At 39.4% G+C, this 17,956-nt stretch overlaps 1 protein-coding gene across 1 annotated transcript in view; it reads right to left on the bottom strand.

Annotated features, from left to right (window-relative positions):
- Positions 1-259: 259 nt before the first annotated feature.
- LOC117505439 overlaps positions 260-17,956 on the bottom strand; it is a 68,540-nt gene continuing 50,843 nt past the window's right edge. The window contains 31 exon segments of the mRNA XM_034165082.1: positions 260-500; positions 583-704; positions 775-879; positions 1,038-1,382; positions 1,647-1,745; positions 1,919-2,346; positions 2,408-2,432; positions 2,529-2,627; positions 2,840-2,918; positions 3,031-3,358; positions 3,463-3,659; positions 3,737-4,141; positions 4,227-4,825; positions 4,938-5,202; positions 5,298-5,531; positions 6,102-6,120; positions 7,632-7,726; positions 7,976-8,070; positions 8,073-8,115; positions 8,364-8,402; positions 8,810-8,944; positions 9,058-9,124; positions 9,126-9,205; positions 9,333-9,469; positions 12,168-12,335; positions 13,455-13,581; positions 13,702-13,827; positions 15,079-15,117; positions 16,500-16,628; positions 17,003-17,155; positions 17,497-17,528. Coding sequence (XP_034020973.1) covers positions 459-500; positions 583-704; positions 775-879; positions 1,038-1,382; positions 1,647-1,745; positions 1,919-2,346; positions 2,408-2,432; positions 2,529-2,627; positions 2,840-2,918; positions 3,031-3,358; positions 3,463-3,659; positions 3,737-4,141; positions 4,227-4,825; positions 4,938-5,202; positions 5,298-5,531; positions 6,102-6,120; positions 7,632-7,726; positions 7,976-8,070; positions 8,073-8,115; positions 8,364-8,402; positions 8,810-8,944; positions 9,058-9,124; positions 9,126-9,205; positions 9,333-9,469; positions 12,168-12,335; positions 13,455-13,581; positions 13,702-13,827; positions 15,079-15,117; positions 16,500-16,628; positions 17,003-17,155; positions 17,497-17,528 — 4,856 coding nt within the window. The 3' untranslated portion in view covers positions 260-458.

Genomic DNA, 17,956 nt, shown 5'->3' with positions numbered 1-17,956 from the left:
TTCTGGTTTATCATGAAATATTACAACAAAACTGCAATGTTTTAAGATTTTATTTCTGCAGAAACAAAACAATAAAAACTCTAAATCACAATGGGATGACAAGCAGAAACGAAAATACAGTGATTGTTACATTTACAACAGCATTTATTTACTTGCTAACAACATGAACTCAAGATATTTCCAAACAAAGTTGACCGGAGAAAATGTGAAATATCTCCAGGGTTCAGGTTGCCTGCAGTGGAACAGGAGTTAAATGAAATAAGAACTGCATTTTATTTATTTATTTTTAATTTGATGATGACTGGTTGTATAGTCATCCTTCTACAGACACAACAAACTGAAAGGAACAGACAGACAACTTGACTTTGTTTTCTCTATGATTTTTATACTTTTCTAATGATGCGGTCATCCAGTTAAACTGCGGGAAAGTGAACACGAGCTGATTCTCAATCAGAGCTCTAAGGTTTGGGTGCAGTCTGCTGAAGGTTCTGGTAGTGTTTCTGCAAAGAGATGAGAACACAGTCACGATGTGTGTGTCGAGTTGTGCATGCACACACGGGCTGAGCATGTGTGTGTCAGTACCTGGAGGTTGCTGTGGTGCGTCTGGCTGCTGCAGTGACTTTGTATGGCCGCGCTCTCGTTCATGCAGAAAACAGAGCAGACTTTGCAGAAAAGCCCTAATGTAGGAACAAGGAACTCCTCGCCTGGAGAGGAAGCCACAATGTGAACTGAAGCCAACGAACATGTCAAAATAAAACAACGTTGTTTTCTCACCCAGTGGGTTGTCGGGTTGGTAAGGTGGCAGTTTAAATTCACAAGGGGACCGGGAACGAGGTCGCTTGGCTGCAGGTTCAAACTCCTCCTCCTGTTTACACACAGCTACAGGAAGACGAAAAGGTGAGAGAACCGATAACGAAGCAAAGCTCAAACTGTTTGTGATTATTCTACAAAGTGAAGTTTTGCACTGCACACAGAAGTGGGACTACAATTCCCTCCATTATCCACATTATGGTGTTCATCTCTTCAGGTTTTGGTACCTTCCACAACCGTGTCTGCTTCTCCTTCCTCCTCCAGTAGCTTCTGGTTCTCTGGCTCCGGCTTGGCACAGGAGGCATCAGGTCGACCTCCGTCTTCCACCTCAGCATTTAGCTCCTGGCGGTCTGCCTGGACATCACTCAGAAGCACCGACAGATGTGTCGTTGAAGAAGACGAGGCGCTGAGGTCCTCTCGTCTCACTTCTTCAACCACTGGTCCAGTCTCCTGGAGATCTGACTCCAATGAAGACGAAGCATCGAGTAAAGATGGAGGCGACACGTCTGTGATATCTGGTGTGTTTTCTTCTCGTTTCTCGCTCACGTTTTTCTTTCTGGTAGATTTTCGGACTGCGGAAAAACAAAACGATACAGTTGATGAAACAAGATGGTTTGGCTCGTTTATCAGAGTTACTTAAACCTGGTTTAACCTAGATCGGGCTTCATGAAACATATCAAGCCTGGCTTTGGCCTTTAGAAATTGTACTTTTGTGAAATAGCCACCGGATGGAGCACTCTGACCAAAACATACAAAAATCTTGTTAGAAGCAAAAGTAAACATGTTAGTCATGTTTTTTAAATTTCTTCTCTTTGTATACATGCTGTGTTTGTTACCAGGAGTTAATCTGCTCCTCTTCTTGACTCGACCTCTTGGTGCGACTGGCTCCTCTTCTTCAGCCGCCTCCTCCACTGTCACAGGACTCAAACGCTCCTCTGAAACAATCAAAAACCCGCCTTATGAGCAAATAAATATACTTCCTTTTGACATCACAAAGACTACACGAGCATACTTGGTCTCAGTCACTAAACGGATTCTGCAAAGTCTAATTCACCAAATTGAATCATGAGTCAAACATCTACACACCAAGTTCAAATATCTCAAATACCTTCATTAACCATTCTGGTTTGTCCATCCTCCTCTTCTCCGTCCAGGTTCTGGTTCTTGGCCTCCTCAAGCTGCAGCTCCTGCTCAGTCAATGGAGCATTGTGGTCAGGTTGGCTTCCTTCTTCTTCCTCTATTATTTTCTCAGTATCTGCCTGGATGTGACCACATACCATTGATGGACATCTGTCCAATGAGGAGACATCATGGTCGCTTTGGCTTCCTTCTCCCAACAATTCCTCAGTTTTCTGGGTTTCTGGCTGGGTGTCACTCAAATCCACAGAAGCATTTCCTTCCAATGACAACGGGGCCTCCACATCTGCTTGGTTTCCTCTGACCACCTTTGTATCAGTTTTCTGGATCTCTTGCTGGGTGTCACTCAGCAACAATGGGTCCTTGTCCAGTGAGGATTCAGTACTGTTGAAGTAGGAGCTGGTCCATCAGAACCAGGTGGTTCTGTTTCTTCCATATCTCTCTCATCTTGTGTGCTCACTTTTTCTTCTTGGTGGATTTTTTTACTGTGATCCCCCCAAAACACACAATGTTTATGTAAATAAACAACTGCATCATCAGCAAATATTTATGGTTTTTAAGTCTTTTATTAATTATGATACCAGGAGTCGGTCTGGTTCTCTTCTTGGTTCTTCCTTTTACTCTGGTCGTCACTTCTTCCTGATCTGGTGCCACTTCCTCTGCAAAGTTCACACTCTCATCTAAAACAAGACAAAGAAACCAGATAACAGTTCCAGACTGACCCCGCCCCCCCCCCCCCCCCCCCCCAAAAAACCCCCACAACATGAAACTGGTGCTCGTAATTGTCCAACATTTCACCAACTTTAACGAAGTACTTTCATGTAAATTTGTAGGATTTTATTCTCTTGTAGGCACAAAAGACACAATATGATACATAAACACAGAAACACACCCGTGTCGTCATCCTCATGTTTGTGTTTTCCAGCTTCCTTTTCTGCCTCAGTTGTTACTTCATCTGAAGTTATGGATATCTTAATGTGGAAAAAAAAAAAAAAGGAAAATTAAAAAGGGGTCATGAATGAGAAGCACAGTGACGTTTCACAGTTACATCTTAAATCCCTTTGCTACGTCTTTGACCCTCACCTCTGGGTGGAAGGAGTCCACCAAACTATCCGTCTGGTTTAGTGGGCGGGGCTCCAGTGTAGTTTGCAGTGGCCGTTCCTCCTCTGTGACCAAAGCCGGACTCTTTCGGTTGGTGAGCTCACTGCACTCTTTGCTTGCTGGTGGAGCTTCTTCATAGCCTCCAGGCTGATCAACTACGACTTCATCTTGAATCCCAACCTCTTCTGTTTCTCCTGCCATTTTTTCATTATCGGGTGATGTTTGTTTCATAACCTCATCAGGTGTTGTGGCACTCATTTGGGACTTGTCGTTTATTTCTGGATACTTCCCTTCTTCCCTTCCACAGTGTCTGAATCTTCATCGCCCTGTTTTCCATCAAAACAATCTGATCTTGGACACAGAGTTTCCTCTGTAACGTCTTCTGATGCTTCAACAGTGGTGGTGATACCACACGTCACCACAGTTGTTGACTCCTCTTCTTCTACAGTTCTATAGTTTGACTGTTCTGTCCTCCTCCCCCCATCAGACTCTTCTGTCACAGCAAAGTCTTTATGATCATCTTGTAAGGAACTCTCAGTCTGGCACAGTGACTCCTCCTGTTCTTTATTTTTGGATGATCCTGAGATTGATTCACTGATATTTGATTGGTCCTGGTCATTTTTAAGAAATTCATCCTGTGCCCTGTCAGACTCTTCTGTCATGGTGAGCTCTTCATGATCATCTTCTACGGATTTGTCAATCTGACACACCGTCTCCACCTCGTCCTCTTATTTTTGGGTGGTCCTGTGATGGAGTCACTGATCTTTGTTAGCTCACCACAGTTTGGACTCACGTCGTCTTTTCTCTCATCGGTAGGAGTCACATCACTTGCTGTCTGGGGCTCGACAGACTCCAGAAATTGAACATTTTCAGGTGGATCACTGCCATTATTAGATTTTGTCTGGTCAGTTTTACTCACTTTAACATTTTTCTTGGGTCTTCCTCTCCTGCGTCGTGGGGCAGGTGGATCATCTTTGACTCCTTCATCCTCCAAACAGTCTGATATTTGAGCAGGACCTTGGTCTTTAACCATCTCAGGTACGCTGACGTCACTATTTGTTTCTGTGACTTGCTGAGTTACTTCATTGCCTTCCTGGTGTTGTGCTTCGTTTCTTTCCTGTGAGTCACTGGCAGTGTGTACTGTTGTTGCTGGAGTGTCCTCTTCAACTGTTTTTTACGTTCTCAGTTGAAGCATCTGTCTTAGCTGTCGTTTCTGTTCGTTCACGGCCAGATCGGGTTTTGCGAGTTGGAACATTCATGGATTCTACAGTCTGACACGTTCCTTCTTTATTACCGTCTCTTTTATTAGAAGCTTCTGTGAGAGTCAAAGTCAATTTTTCCTCTTTGTTTCTTCTTGCACTTCTCCTTCTTGCAGGACCTTCTATGGTGACAGTATCTGGAACTGGTTCATCTTCACCTGGAGGCGGCACAGTATGCTCACTGATGTTGACGAGCTCCGTGTCAGTTGTTGGAGCTCCACCAGTGGTGTCCTTATTTCGACGTGTTGCATACTTCTTAATTACGCTCTCCTGTTTGGTTGGTGACTTGCCTTCACATCTGGATGCTGCTCTGGTCGCGGGGATGTTCCCCTTCTCTGGTGCATCCTCACTTCTGAGAGTTGCTCCACCTTTCTTGGTACTTTTTCTCTTTTGCCCATCTTCATTTGGGGATTCTTGGTCATACTTCTGTCTTGGAATCTTGTGATTTTGCTGTATCCTCACACTCTGTTTCTTCAGATGTAACTTGATCTTCTTTAACCAGGTTACTGTCTTTTTGACTGATGGTTATTTGATCTTCAATAACGGGATTTTGTGAGGACTGTTCTTCTGTTGTATCCTCAGACTCGTTTGTTTCTTCAGATGTAACTTTGTTATCTTTAACTAGGTTACTGTCTTTCTGACTGACAGTTATTTGGTCTTCAGTAACAGGATCTTGTGAGGACTGTTCTTCTGTTGTATCCTCAGACTTGTTTGCTTCTTCAGTTGTGGAATTAATGTCAGATGTATCAACATCAGCTTTTTCCTCAGAAAGTGCCTTTCCTGTGACTTCATCGTCTTTAACCAGGTCACTGTCTTTTTCACTGATAGTTATTTGGTCTTCAGGAACAGAATCTTGCACTTGTGAAGAAGGGTCCGCGTTCTGTTTCACTGTCACCTTTTGGGTCACATTTGCTTTTTCAGTGACGCTGTCTGAGATCTGATGGGATTCCTCATGTGACATTGTGCTGTTCTGAGGTCCTGTTGTTGCACGTTGTCATCCATCTGTTCACCTGTTGGGTCATCAAGTGAACAAGAGACTTTGACATTTTCAGCTTCATCTCCTGTTGGCTTTTCATCAGAATGTTTTGCGTCCTCCTCTGTGGTTTTCTCCAGATCTTCACGTTGTTGAGATTCATAGTTATCATCATCCTGAATGGTTGGTAAGTTGTGAAGCTGGATTCTGTCACCACTGTACCTTTCAAAGTGACGTTTTAAGCCCTCATACTGCAGGGAAACAGGAATTGTTCGGTCAGGGGCAGTGAAGGCAGGTAATCTTACAAAACTGAAGACTCAAGCACAAATTGTCTTTACATTTCAAAGGTTCAACAATATCTTGATAAAATTTACAAACTATTCTAGAAAGATACTCAAAAATAGCTGAAAATGCTCAGAATGTTTTGCATGTCACAACTATTATCTCCACTAAGGAGTCACAAGGTCACTAGTGTTTATTTATTAGCAGGATATTTGAAAAGTATCTGTGTATTTCAGCAAAACTCTGTTGACGCTAAATACTCGACAATTCTGGATGCAGGTGCAGATCCTGAAAATTTGCCCCCACTTTTCTTAATGTTTGGAAAAAAGGAAAATGTACATTTCTGAGAATTTCTAAAAGATAAACCTAACAATCGAATGAACATTTTAGGAATATTGTTAACAGCAAATTTTTAATGTGTATGTTTTAATAAGAAAATGATCATTTCTATGCAGATTTAAATCTCTGGGTTTTGTAAATCAGTTTATCTTAGTCCTCAGCTTACGAGGTTCAATCACATATTAAAATACTCACGTTACAAAAGGGCCAACTTTACTCCTGTGTAGAGAGAAAGTGAATTAGTCTATATACAAGATTTAGTTAAATTAAAACACACACACACACACAATCTCAAAAATAAGTACAAATTTACATATTCCACACTCATATTAACTACAATTTTTTTCAAGCATTTTTAAATTTTCATTTTGATAATTACAGCATACAGCTCAAATAAACAAATAACTATCTCAAAATATGAGAATATTTCCTTTCAAGTTGGGTACATTATTTATGCAGCACCAATACCATGGAATCCCTCAGTCTGGCTCAGTACACACAACCACAATCATGGGGAAGACAGCTGACTTGACATCTGTCCAGAAGACACTCATTTGACACCTTCCACATGGACCATAAGCCCCAAAAGGTCATTGTTGAAAGGGCTGGCTGTGTGTGCAGTGTGTGACGTGTCTGTGTTGGTTGGGGGTGCCATGTCATCGGCTGGTGTCGGCCCACTGCTTTATTTTTTAATCAAGTCCAAAGTCAATGCGGCTGTCTACCAGTAGATTTTAGAGCACTTTATTCTTCCCTCTGCTGACAATTTTTCTGAAGATGCTGATTACATTTTCAGCAGGAAATGGCAGCTACCCCCAGCTACCAAAACCTCTAATATCTGGTTTGCTGACTATGGTAGTAGATTCACCATCTAACTTGCCTGACCTGAATCCTCTTGGATTCTCTATTTTCAAAAAGAAGATGAAGGCCAACAACAACACAGAGGAGCTGAAGGCCATGACCAAAGCAACCTGGGCCTCCATAAGACCTCAGCAGTGCCCCAGGCTGGTTGCCTCCAAGCCACGCAGCACTGATGCAGTAATTCAACCGAAAGGAGCCCCAACCAAGTACGAAGTGCATGAATGAATGTTGCTTTAAGAAGTGGAACTCTACGTGCCGGCCCGGGCTTTGTGGTCGCAGGATGCAGGACTTCTCTGTGTTCCCAGGGTGAAGAAGAAGTCAGCAGAGCCTTTTCGCATCGTGCACCCACCCTGTGGAACACAGTCTTCCTGCGACCGTAAGGCAGTCTGAATCCGTGGACATTTTTAAGTCAAGACTCAAAACCTATTATTATTATTCTCTTTCTTATGAATAGTTTTTGTTTTTATTTGTTTTATTTTTTTACTTCTGTTTTTGAATTTTTTTATTATTCATTTTTAATTATTTATTCAATTTTATGTTGACTTGTTTTATGTAAGGCGCCTTGAGACGGCTTTTGCTGTGATGTGGCGCATTATAAGCTAATTAAATGAAAGCATTATAAATCCATGAAACATTCTAATGTTTTGGTATGTTTTTTCCATTGTGAAACTCTATAGTCTGTCATCATCGAAAAATTACAGAAAATGCTTGAAACATTTTTATCTATAAATGCATAAACTTTTCAGTTTCTGAAATAACTGACAGAAAAATGCTGAAGTTTCTTAATTTTTTTCAGATGCGTGTAGACAGACAGATAGATACAACAGACAGACCAGATTCTCCTGATTAAATCTGAAGTGATGGACACGTACCAACACAGGTTCATGACACCAGGCGGAGGTTTGTATTGTTTGTATTGACTCAACACCCGAGTTACGCTGTGGGAATCAGCCATCTCAATGCAGATCTGCAGCAGAATGACAGCCATGATCACAAAGAATGGACGAGAAGGTTTGGGGAGAGGAGCAAGAGACACAGAATGAGAGAAAATTCACACCGATTTCTTACATGCTGCAGATTACACACATCTATATATGCCTTGTATCAAATCTCTTATAGTACAGCCCAGAATTAAAATAAATGGAGGCCAGTAAAGAACCTGAACTGTATGAATGATATAATAGCTGAGTAAGGAATGTCAATTAATTTTTGGTACCCTGTTGGCCAACGGCAGAAAGCTGGCGACGGGTGCGATAGATGTTACAACTTCCATGACACACATGACGATGTCCAGTCTCATCTCTGAGATTGCACACTCAACAAACGCTCCTCCAGGGTATCTGGGTTTGACAACGGCTGCAAAACAGAGACGTACAGTAGATATTCACACCTAAACATCCAAAAAAAAAAAAAACAAACAAAAAAAAAACAACCAAAATCAAATAATTTGTTCATACCAATGGTTTACAATTTTATAGTTGCCTGTTCACACGCGCCCCAGTTTTATTTTACTTTTTAAACTAACGTTTCTCTCATTCAGAGACAAAAACAAATTAAAAACAAAACAAGGTCAAACTTTAAGGCTAAACAAGCAGCCGACTTACAATGCAGGACAATTTCATCATAGACTTGTACATCATTTCCTGGAAAAAAAAGAAGAAGAAGAAAAAAAGAAAGAGACAAATTCATATACAAATACTGCCAAATTACATTAACTCATCCATCTGAATGTTTATGAGCGGGTTGGTAATGTTACTAAATATTAGAGGAGTCAACGCTGAACTGTAGATCAATCAACCAAACATCATTCAAATCAGGGTAAATTGCTCATTTCAGTTACATGAATAATTTTCTTCAAAGGAATAAATCCAATAAAAATTAAACAGCTATAAACTAACATGCAAAAAAAAAGTGAAATATATTTATTAATTCTAAACTAATCCATGTCTGAGGATTGTGTCAGGACAGGGTTAAGCTGTGTTGAAATAATAATGGGAAAAAATTGGTTTTCTACAATTACAGCTCAAAAAAGTTTTCCGAGTGTTCAAACCTCAGTGGGATCAGGATCCATGGGCTCTAAGATTGGGTGCACATTGAGCTTCCTGTTTTGAAAATGGAATGGGATCTCAATGTGCGCGTTGATAAATTTACAGCACGTAAACCAATCAGGGAAATAAATAAAGGCCTGAAAGAGAAACACATGTTATATTACAGTATTTTGTAGGAATGAAGAGATTATGACAGTAACTACTTCATTACAATAACACCACACGTGTAAAGCTACGGTCTATTGTTTACCCTCTTCTGTAGTGCGAGCACCATCACGTTGTAGTACAAGGTATGAAGAGTCCGTTGGTAAAATCGGCCAAAATAACTTGACGATGTCCTCGTGTTTGTAGTTTCCTTCTGGTAACCCGGTGATCATAACTGTAGGGAACTTTGGATCCTAAAAATCAAGTTTCAAAAAAGGGCAGAAAATGTTAACTGATACACAATTTCCGAAGTTTCATTATACGAGTGCCCAGAACAATGGAGATGTCCCTGAATAAGATTACGAAGTGCAAAGGCCTCACCGCAATGCGTTTCTTCTCGTTTGTAACTGTCCAGAAATCTGCAAGATGAAACAGCAACAATGAAAGTGACATATGTAAACAATTGCATCGCTCAACAACAACAATAACAAGATGAAAATCATATTCAAGATAAAAACCTTTTATGGGATGTTCCAATCACATTGTTTTAACAACGGTCCAATTCAAATACTTACATCCCACAATAGGAGACATTAGAAGCAATTAAATCATTACAGCTGCATAAAGCACCAGGCCCTGATGGTCTACCGACTGAGTTTTATTCTGCATTTTTAGAACAGATAGCTCCAACTTTAACTGCTATGTACACAGACTCTCTTAACAGAGGGTCCCTTCCTGCCATCTTGAACCAGGCATGCTTAACGTTGCTGTAAAAAAAAGAAAAGAAAAGAAAATGACAACCCTTTAGAATGTCCATCTTACAGACCAATTTCCCTGCTCATAGTGACTATAAAATATAGGCCAAAGTTCTAGCTCCATCGCTTACAATGTCTTTTACCCATAGTTGTATATGCAAATCAAACTGATTGTCAAAAATTGTTGCTCATTTTTTCATATCTGCAGTTTATTAGACATTATATACACTTCCTGTCAAGTTGATTCCGAATGCCTTCTCTCAATGGATGTGGCGAAGGCGCTTGACAGAGTTGAATGGGCGTACCTATTGGAAGCCCTGGAAAAGATTTGGACTTGGCAAGTCATACATATATATACATATTTCCAACAGCTATGGTCTTGACCAATAAATCATACTCTAAACTGTTTTCTCTGCACCGTGGGACCCATCAGGAGTGCCAACTTAGCCCCTACTCTTTGTTTTGGCTATTGAAAACTTGGCTATAGCAATTAGATCTAATAAGTTATCACAAAATGTATTGGTGAACATAAATTATCTCTCCATGGGGATGACCTTTTGTTGTTTGTTTCTCAGGCATCTACTATTCCTCACATTTTAACACTGCTCAGTCAGCTTGGGGGAATTTCTGGGTACAAGCTAAATTTAAGTAAGAGTGAGCTGTTGCCACTGAACCTAAATCGTTTAGGGCTTACCATCATTAATGTTTCTTTAAAGATTACTACACGTCTTAGTTTATATGGGTTTCATTGTAACAAAGACTTAGAAGGACCTTGACAAAAATAATTTTAGTAAACTACTGGTTGAGGTTCAGTGTGACTTAAGTGGTCAATTCTTCCTATCTCCTTGATTGGAAGAGTCAGTGCAATAAAAATGTCCATTTTCCCTAAATTTCTTTACTTTTTCCCATGCCCCCTCCCCCATTTTTTATACCAGCTATGTATTTTAAGAAATTGCACTCAGTCATCTCAGCCTACATTTGGAATGGCCACATTTGCTTCTTTTGCGATACTGTATGAAAAGTGTGGTGTGCCAGCTTCTCATTTCTTTAGATATTTACAGGTAAGACACTTAGGGGAGGTGATGGTCTAGTGGTTAAGCGTTGGGCTTGAGACCAGAAGATCCTCTGTTCAATCCCAGTCTGACCGGAAATAACTAAGGGCCCTTGGGGATGTCTTTAATGGCCTAGTTGCTCCCGGTGTGTAGTGAGTACCTTGTATGGCAGCACCCTCACATCAGGCTGAACGTGAGGCATTAGTGTGTAAAGCGCTTTGAGCAGCTGATGTAGATGGAAAAGCACTATATAAATGCAGTCCATTTACTATTTACATTTATCCAATCATCCTCTCCAGGATTTTCCTGTTAAGACTCCTGTAACGTTACTGATGAGCTTATGTTCTTTGAACCAACCAGAAACAAAGCCATTTCTTCATGCTGAATGTGATCTCTCATATAAATTCACCCTCCTCTTTGGTAATTAACAATCTTCAGAGGTCAGATCTTCAAATTAATATGGCTTGATGTTTTGAGTAACATTTGTTCATCGTCATCTGCTGAATACATTCTCTTATTCAATTTAAAGTGGTTCACCGGACACACCGACACAAATCCAAACTGCCAAAATCTATCCTCAAATTGTCCCAACGTGCGATAGATGCAAATCAGGGGAAGCGACTTTGATACATATGTTTTGGACTTGTCCTAAAAATCCAAATATTTTGGTAAGGACATTTGTGGAGCACTTTCTACTGTGCTCACAACTAAAAATACCCCCACACCCGTCACTTCTGCTTTGTGGGGTCACCCCTGAAGGACTGGATTTACCAAGTGGAGGTCGTAGAGTTATTGCCTTCTCAACTCTCTTAGCTCACCGTCTCATCCTCTAAAATGGAAGGAAGCTGTCACACTCATATATCTCACTAGATTAAAGATGTTCGTCCAATTTAAAACTTGAAAAAAAAATCAAGTGTGTAATGAAGGGCGTTCAAAAGAAATTGTATAAAGTCGGGAAGGCTGTTCTTGAGTTTTTTGACCAACCAAGGACACAGGTTTGGGAGTAGTTATTGTTTAATGACATTTTTCTTTGTTGGAATGATTCTGGTTGGTTATGAGTATTTATTTCTTATGTTTCTTCTTTTGCTTGTTTACAATATAACTTTAGTGTCTTTTAAAGTGACGGGATAAATTCACGTTCTTCATTTTAGGGTAGATTTTTTTTATTCTGAGTCTTAGAAGTTTAATCTGTGTTACGTGATGGCTACAGTATAAACAGTCTGCACAGACGAGGCAAATTAACTGATTTATGACTGCTGCAGCAAACAAACTTAGGGGTCACATATGAAGTAGATAACTAATCCTGCAGAAATGTCAAAGCAATAGTTTACAATATTCAGAGTGGATTATAGTGCCGTTACTACCGTTATTATCGTTTACGGTAATGTTTAATAAAAGTATAGGTTTACGTGGAAGATGAACCAAGGCGACACCGTCGGGAATAAGAAAGGGACTTGTTCGGAGTGTGATCCAAAACGGAGCAGTGGCACCCTTGGAGGAAACCTGGTTGACTGTGGTACGGTTGCTCCACAATGGCTTCGGTATCATTTGGAAGAGCCTTATCTGAAGTATTGGGGCTACAGAAAAAGAAGCAAAGAAACAATATTTGTGTACATTTGAAATGTGTTTAAAATGTTGTGGACTGTGTTTATTAAAACAGATGAAGAATCAAAAACTGTTGGATTGATTCTGTGAAGTGATTTGCAGTTTTAAATGTTATTCAATTAGAGCCCGACCCGATATGGATTTTTTGAGGCCGATGCCGATAATGATATTTGAATGGAAAAAATGCAGATAATCGATAAATCGGCTAATTTGCCGATAGCGATAAATCAGCCGATATTTTTTTTAAATTAATAAAATGTTCTTTTTTTGGACTCTTAACAAAAAAGGAATGAGCCTAAAGCTATAAGCTTTGTCCTCATACTGATTAAACTTTCTAACAGAATTAAACCTTTGTGAAATTAGCAAATACATATCCTTAAAAGAGTTGTGAAATACATCTGATCTTACTACATAAACTGAGTTAAACAAGGTTGAACTGAAATGGGGGGAAATGTGGGGTGAATGTAATCGCCAAAGTTATTACAGAACAACAATCCTTATAAAAAACTTACTTGTTGCTTTTGTCAGCCGATCAGTGCAGTGTGACTGTGAACTACGGGGGCCGGCGATGAACGCATTTAAGTAGGGGTGTAAGCAGCTCTCAGTTGAATGGAGTCAGAGCTCCATCTACTGGACAAACGGTGCAAGGACATTTTACATTGCCAACACAAACATTATTACAATAACTGTTCTGTTTATGAGAAATTATCGGCGTTGTATCGGCAAAATTTGGGCCAATAGTGAGTACTTTGAAAAAGGGCTTCTATCGGCCAATATATCGGTCGGGCTCTAATTACAATTAGCATTATCATTAATAAAAATGTAATCATACACAACTAGCTGGCTAAATGAGTTATACAACCATTTGTCATGGAACGTAACTATACCCACTTTAAAAGGGAGAAAGAATAAAAAATGGAAAGCAACGTGCACCAGTTACTTTTGATACTGTGGCAGCTTCCACAAATCAAATCAACATGTAGGAAACACTAAAATAATTTTAAACAAGACCACTTGAACAAATCCGACATAACCCAATGAATGAATGTGGGTGTCCAAATTTTTTATGTTGTTCATCAATGAAAACCTACGAGATACTCTTTTCGAGGATTTTGGCACTTTCATCCTGAAGATTTTGTAGCTGGGAGCAGTCTTTAGGAGGTTGGCCCAAACACCCATCCGATCAGCATCTTGAGCAGTTTCAAACTGGATGAAAACCTGAAACACACACAGGACAAGAATGAATAGATCAATTAGTGGAAGCTGCCTACACTGTTAATATCCACCATCCATGTTCAAATAGTGTGTAATCGTGTAATAATGTAATCGTGAGTGGACCTTATTGAGGAGCGGCGAGAAGTTCACGACAAAACCAAGATTTAGCACAGCTTCGGAGAGGTGCTCAATTTCACTGGGGGAAATGTCCATCACATACACAGTGCTCACGCCGTCATCACCCATGGACTGCACATAAAAAAGGATGTCACCAAGGGAACCGTCACACTGAAGCTGCACTGTTTGGTTACAGTCAGAGCATTTTGGGCAAACTAATACCAGAAATGTTAGGATACTGAATGTAAGTGGATGAAAATGTCTTTGCAGTCAATGACTGTCTGATGTTTGGAACCCATAGACATCGCCAAATAATGTCTTTCCTCCCTTGAGGATGCTTTGCCAGTCCTTTGGTGCAACCTCCTTCAACTGCTGCTTGTTTGTGGGTCTTTCTTCCCTCAGTTTTCTCTTTAGGAAATTAAAAGCATGCTGTTGGGTTGAAGTCAGGCAGCTAACTTGGTTGATGAAGAATATTCCACTTCTTTGCCTTGAAAAACTCTTTAACCATCTATACTGTGAAATGTCGTCCTATTGGATTGGTAATATTTGGTCCAATCTGAGCAGATAGTAAAGACCGAAACACTTTCGGATTCATTTTTCTACTTCCATCAGCAGTCAGATCGTCAATAATATAATCACAAGTGACCCGGTCCAGTTGAGGCAATACATGTTTATGCCGTAGCACTACTGTCATAGTGCACTTATGATGCAAGACTGTTGTTCTCCGGCAAAGATATCAGCAATGCAAAATTCCTCTGTCATGACTCCATGAACTCTTCCAGACATCTCCTAATCACAAAAGTCTTGGACTCAGTCCAGGAGGTCACTGAAAGCCTGGATCGTGATCTTCATCCACAACAATCGCAAACCCAGACACTCTGACTCTTCACTCAGTTTTTTGAGTGCTGTACTTGGGGTATAGCCACCGATTCCATCATCATCTGCAGAGTCAAGAACCTTTCTCTGCAGACAAAAGCACCCAAGCTGCTGGCTTCCACAATCCAGACCAAGACAATGCAAGCACTGAACAGTGCAGGAGCCAGAACATGTTCTTTACAAATGTCAGAAGTCACAGTACCCTTGTAAAGGCACCAGATTTTACACTTACGAGGAATACTATAAGGTTTAATTTTGAATGGGAAATCGCCGATGTTAAAACCGAGACTCAAATTAAAGTGCAATGGTACTTGGAAGATTAAAACATTATAAAGACATGCTCACATGTTCTTTTACAATGCAAATTTATAAAACAACAAAGTGATGTGACAAAAAAAAATCTGTTTCAAATTCAGGGAATATCAACTAAATATCATTAAATTGTTTTAGCTTTATGATAGTTTCAACCTAGTACGGGGAACGAAGTATGTGCTATGCCATACTTACACACATGCCCATCTTTATCACTGATGTATAAAACTGCAACTGCAAAAGAAAAAAAAAATGGAAGAGTCGTTTTAAGCAGAAGGTGGTTTTTCACATCAGAATTATTTTGTATGTGTGCAGCTACATGATAATCTGGGACTTGGTGGATTTATTAGCCATCATAGATGAAAACACTGCTAAATTATGAGTAGAGTACTAATATATTAACAACAAAATTAATTCCTATGATGTGGCCTAAACCAAGGTACCATATTTTCTGAAGTATAGGTTTGCGAGGTCCAATGATCAATCCAGTACAATAAATGCTATCATTTTGCAATGTTCTGAACATCTAAAATGGGTATCAATTGTGGAAATATTGATGTTAATTTTTTTAAATCAAATTAGCTTATCATAGTCAGAAAGTGCAGGAAACAGAAGTTATGGGAAGATTTTAAACTTTACAACAACAAAGTCTTCCCACAGAATAACCACATAAAACCTTAAAATGATGACAGTTTATTAAAGTCACTTGAATTTGTATCTCAATTAAAAGTTTGCAGAAAATAAACCACTTGCTGAATGTAGTTATGTTATGCAGCATAAAAGTTACATTTTGAGCTGAACTAACTTATGAGACCACATTCCATTGTACAGTGTTACACTGACACTGTACATTTATAAATATAACACAATGCTAAAATACACTCGGTCATATGAGCATTGTATTCTTTATAATTTGCAGTTGTTTAATTGGTATCCTAGTGCTATATATATATATATATATTTGTTATTTACATTAATTATTAAGATCCTATTGTCTGACGTACAGTTTGTTCGTATATGTTCAATAAAGCCCCTCTATCAATCAATCAAACAATATTTACGTTTTAACAGCGCCTGCAGGAGGACGTGCACATACGTGAGCTTTTGACAAGAGCAGAAGTTAGCTTTGCGTTAGTGTGCACAATGACATCTTCAAAATGTCTTGTAAATCACTCCAGAAGTGTTATCATGTTGCAAAAAGTGTTTTCAGTTTTAGAAATGTTTATTTCTTGATAGCTTTTACATAATATATGACATAAGTTATATTTAGACACAAATGGAACAGAGTTTGCAGCAAGCTAGACTAGCCACTGACGTCACAGTGGAGCTCTACCCTGATGGGCTGTCACCCCCACCCCTTAAAAAAAAGAAAAAAAGAAGAAGCAGAACAGAAGGAAAAAGAATGTGACATTTTAACATCGTACAATAGGTCAAGGTTAACCATCTTTAAACTTGTCCAAGATCTACTGTTCCTTGTGAATTTGAAGACACTGGCAATAACAGGACTGGACATACGCTGAACACAGACAGAAGTAAAGTATTTGTAATACCCGATGGCCATAAAAACATAAAACAAAACAAATAAAGCCAAGTAGAATGGTAGATTGTGCATTTACCGGTGACATGTCTATGGTGGGCGTCACAAGGTTCACGTCAAGTTGAGAGTTTTTAAAAATTAGAGGGCAGTCTTTGAAAAATGCGATCAGGATGTCCATGTCCGTTGCTGACGACATGACGAAATAGGCCTGGGGGAAGAAACCAAAAAGAATTTTAATGCAAATTAAACACTAATAACATCCTCTTGAAAGAAATAAACCCTATTCGGGGCAATCAAAGGGAAAGGTTTGATCTCTGTGTCCTTGAGCAAGACATGAAACCTCAAAAACCTGTTTGACCTTATTGTCCCTACTGACCACACAAAAACATGTCCAGAAAGAAAAGGAACAAATAAGCGACTCATAACACATTTCAGTTCCTCTACGGCTGCAGATCTATGCAGAATTTGCTTTTTCAATCTGAAGTCAATGACTTGAGTTTTCACCCAACCTGCTTTCTGAAACACGGCCCAGCTCCACATCAATAAGCTACTAGACAAATCCTGATTGTGTTATGTTCATACCATGGAGAAGTGAGGTAAGACATAGATGGTATTGTGTTTGTGCTCAAATCCAAAAGGCTTCAGGATAGTGGCAATGTCCTCCTCTGTGTAGCAGCCTTCATAGTATTTTGGTAAATTGGTGATACACGCCACGCTTCCACTCACACCTGAAAACTAAAAGACGAAGAGGGGAAATAAATCATGACAATTCAACTAAAGCCAGTATGTACATTCTTAAACATGAAAGAAAAGAATAACTGAAGAAAAATCACAGATTCAAGTATGAATTAACAGAAAGAAAGCGCCTGAAAAATGACTAATACATTTCCATCACCACGTTTCTGGCTGTAGTACAGGTCAGTTACCCATGTGGAAAAACCCACAAAATCCTGAAATTTAGCTGGAACCTAGCCCATAACGGAATAAATCAAAATCAAATTTCAGAATTCCACTTCCCGAGGTACAAAGTAACTTCATACAAGCATTTAGGTGAGATGCATTTTCAGAAAACCTACTTCTGAAGATGAAATGTTGACACTGTGCAAATCTGTGGTTGAGAGACAGAGAGAGAGAGAGAGAGAGAGAGAGAGATTTGTTATGCATTAAAAGGCTACATCAGCATTCATGAAAAATAAAGGTAATCTGATGTATTCAACATTTCTTGGGTATTTTAATGATTTGGAGTTCTCAAATTTTTACTTAGTTTTGAACTTTCTTTATACTTCTGAGCCAGAGTTTTACAAACTCAAATTTCTTCAGGTTTTAACTAAATTCACAAATACAACAACTCCTTTGTGAAATTATTTGAAAATTTCAACCAATTCAAGGAACGGAAAACAGAAATAAATGCTGTATCACTAGGAACAAAAATGGATATAGAAATTTTTCCTTTTTTGTTGAGAAATTGTCCATTTGATAGATTTGTAACTAGTTAATAACATTCTAATATTTGGTGTTTCCGATCAGTGGAGGTAA

The sequence above is a fragment of the Thalassophryne amazonica genome, chromosome 23 (assembly GCF_902500255.1).
Source record: "Thalassophryne amazonica chromosome 23, fThaAma1.1, whole genome shotgun sequence".
NCBI classification, from domain to species: Eukaryota; Metazoa; Chordata; class Actinopteri; order Batrachoidiformes; family Batrachoididae; genus Thalassophryne; species Thalassophryne amazonica.
This window is presented reverse-complemented; position numbering and strand designations above follow the sequence as displayed.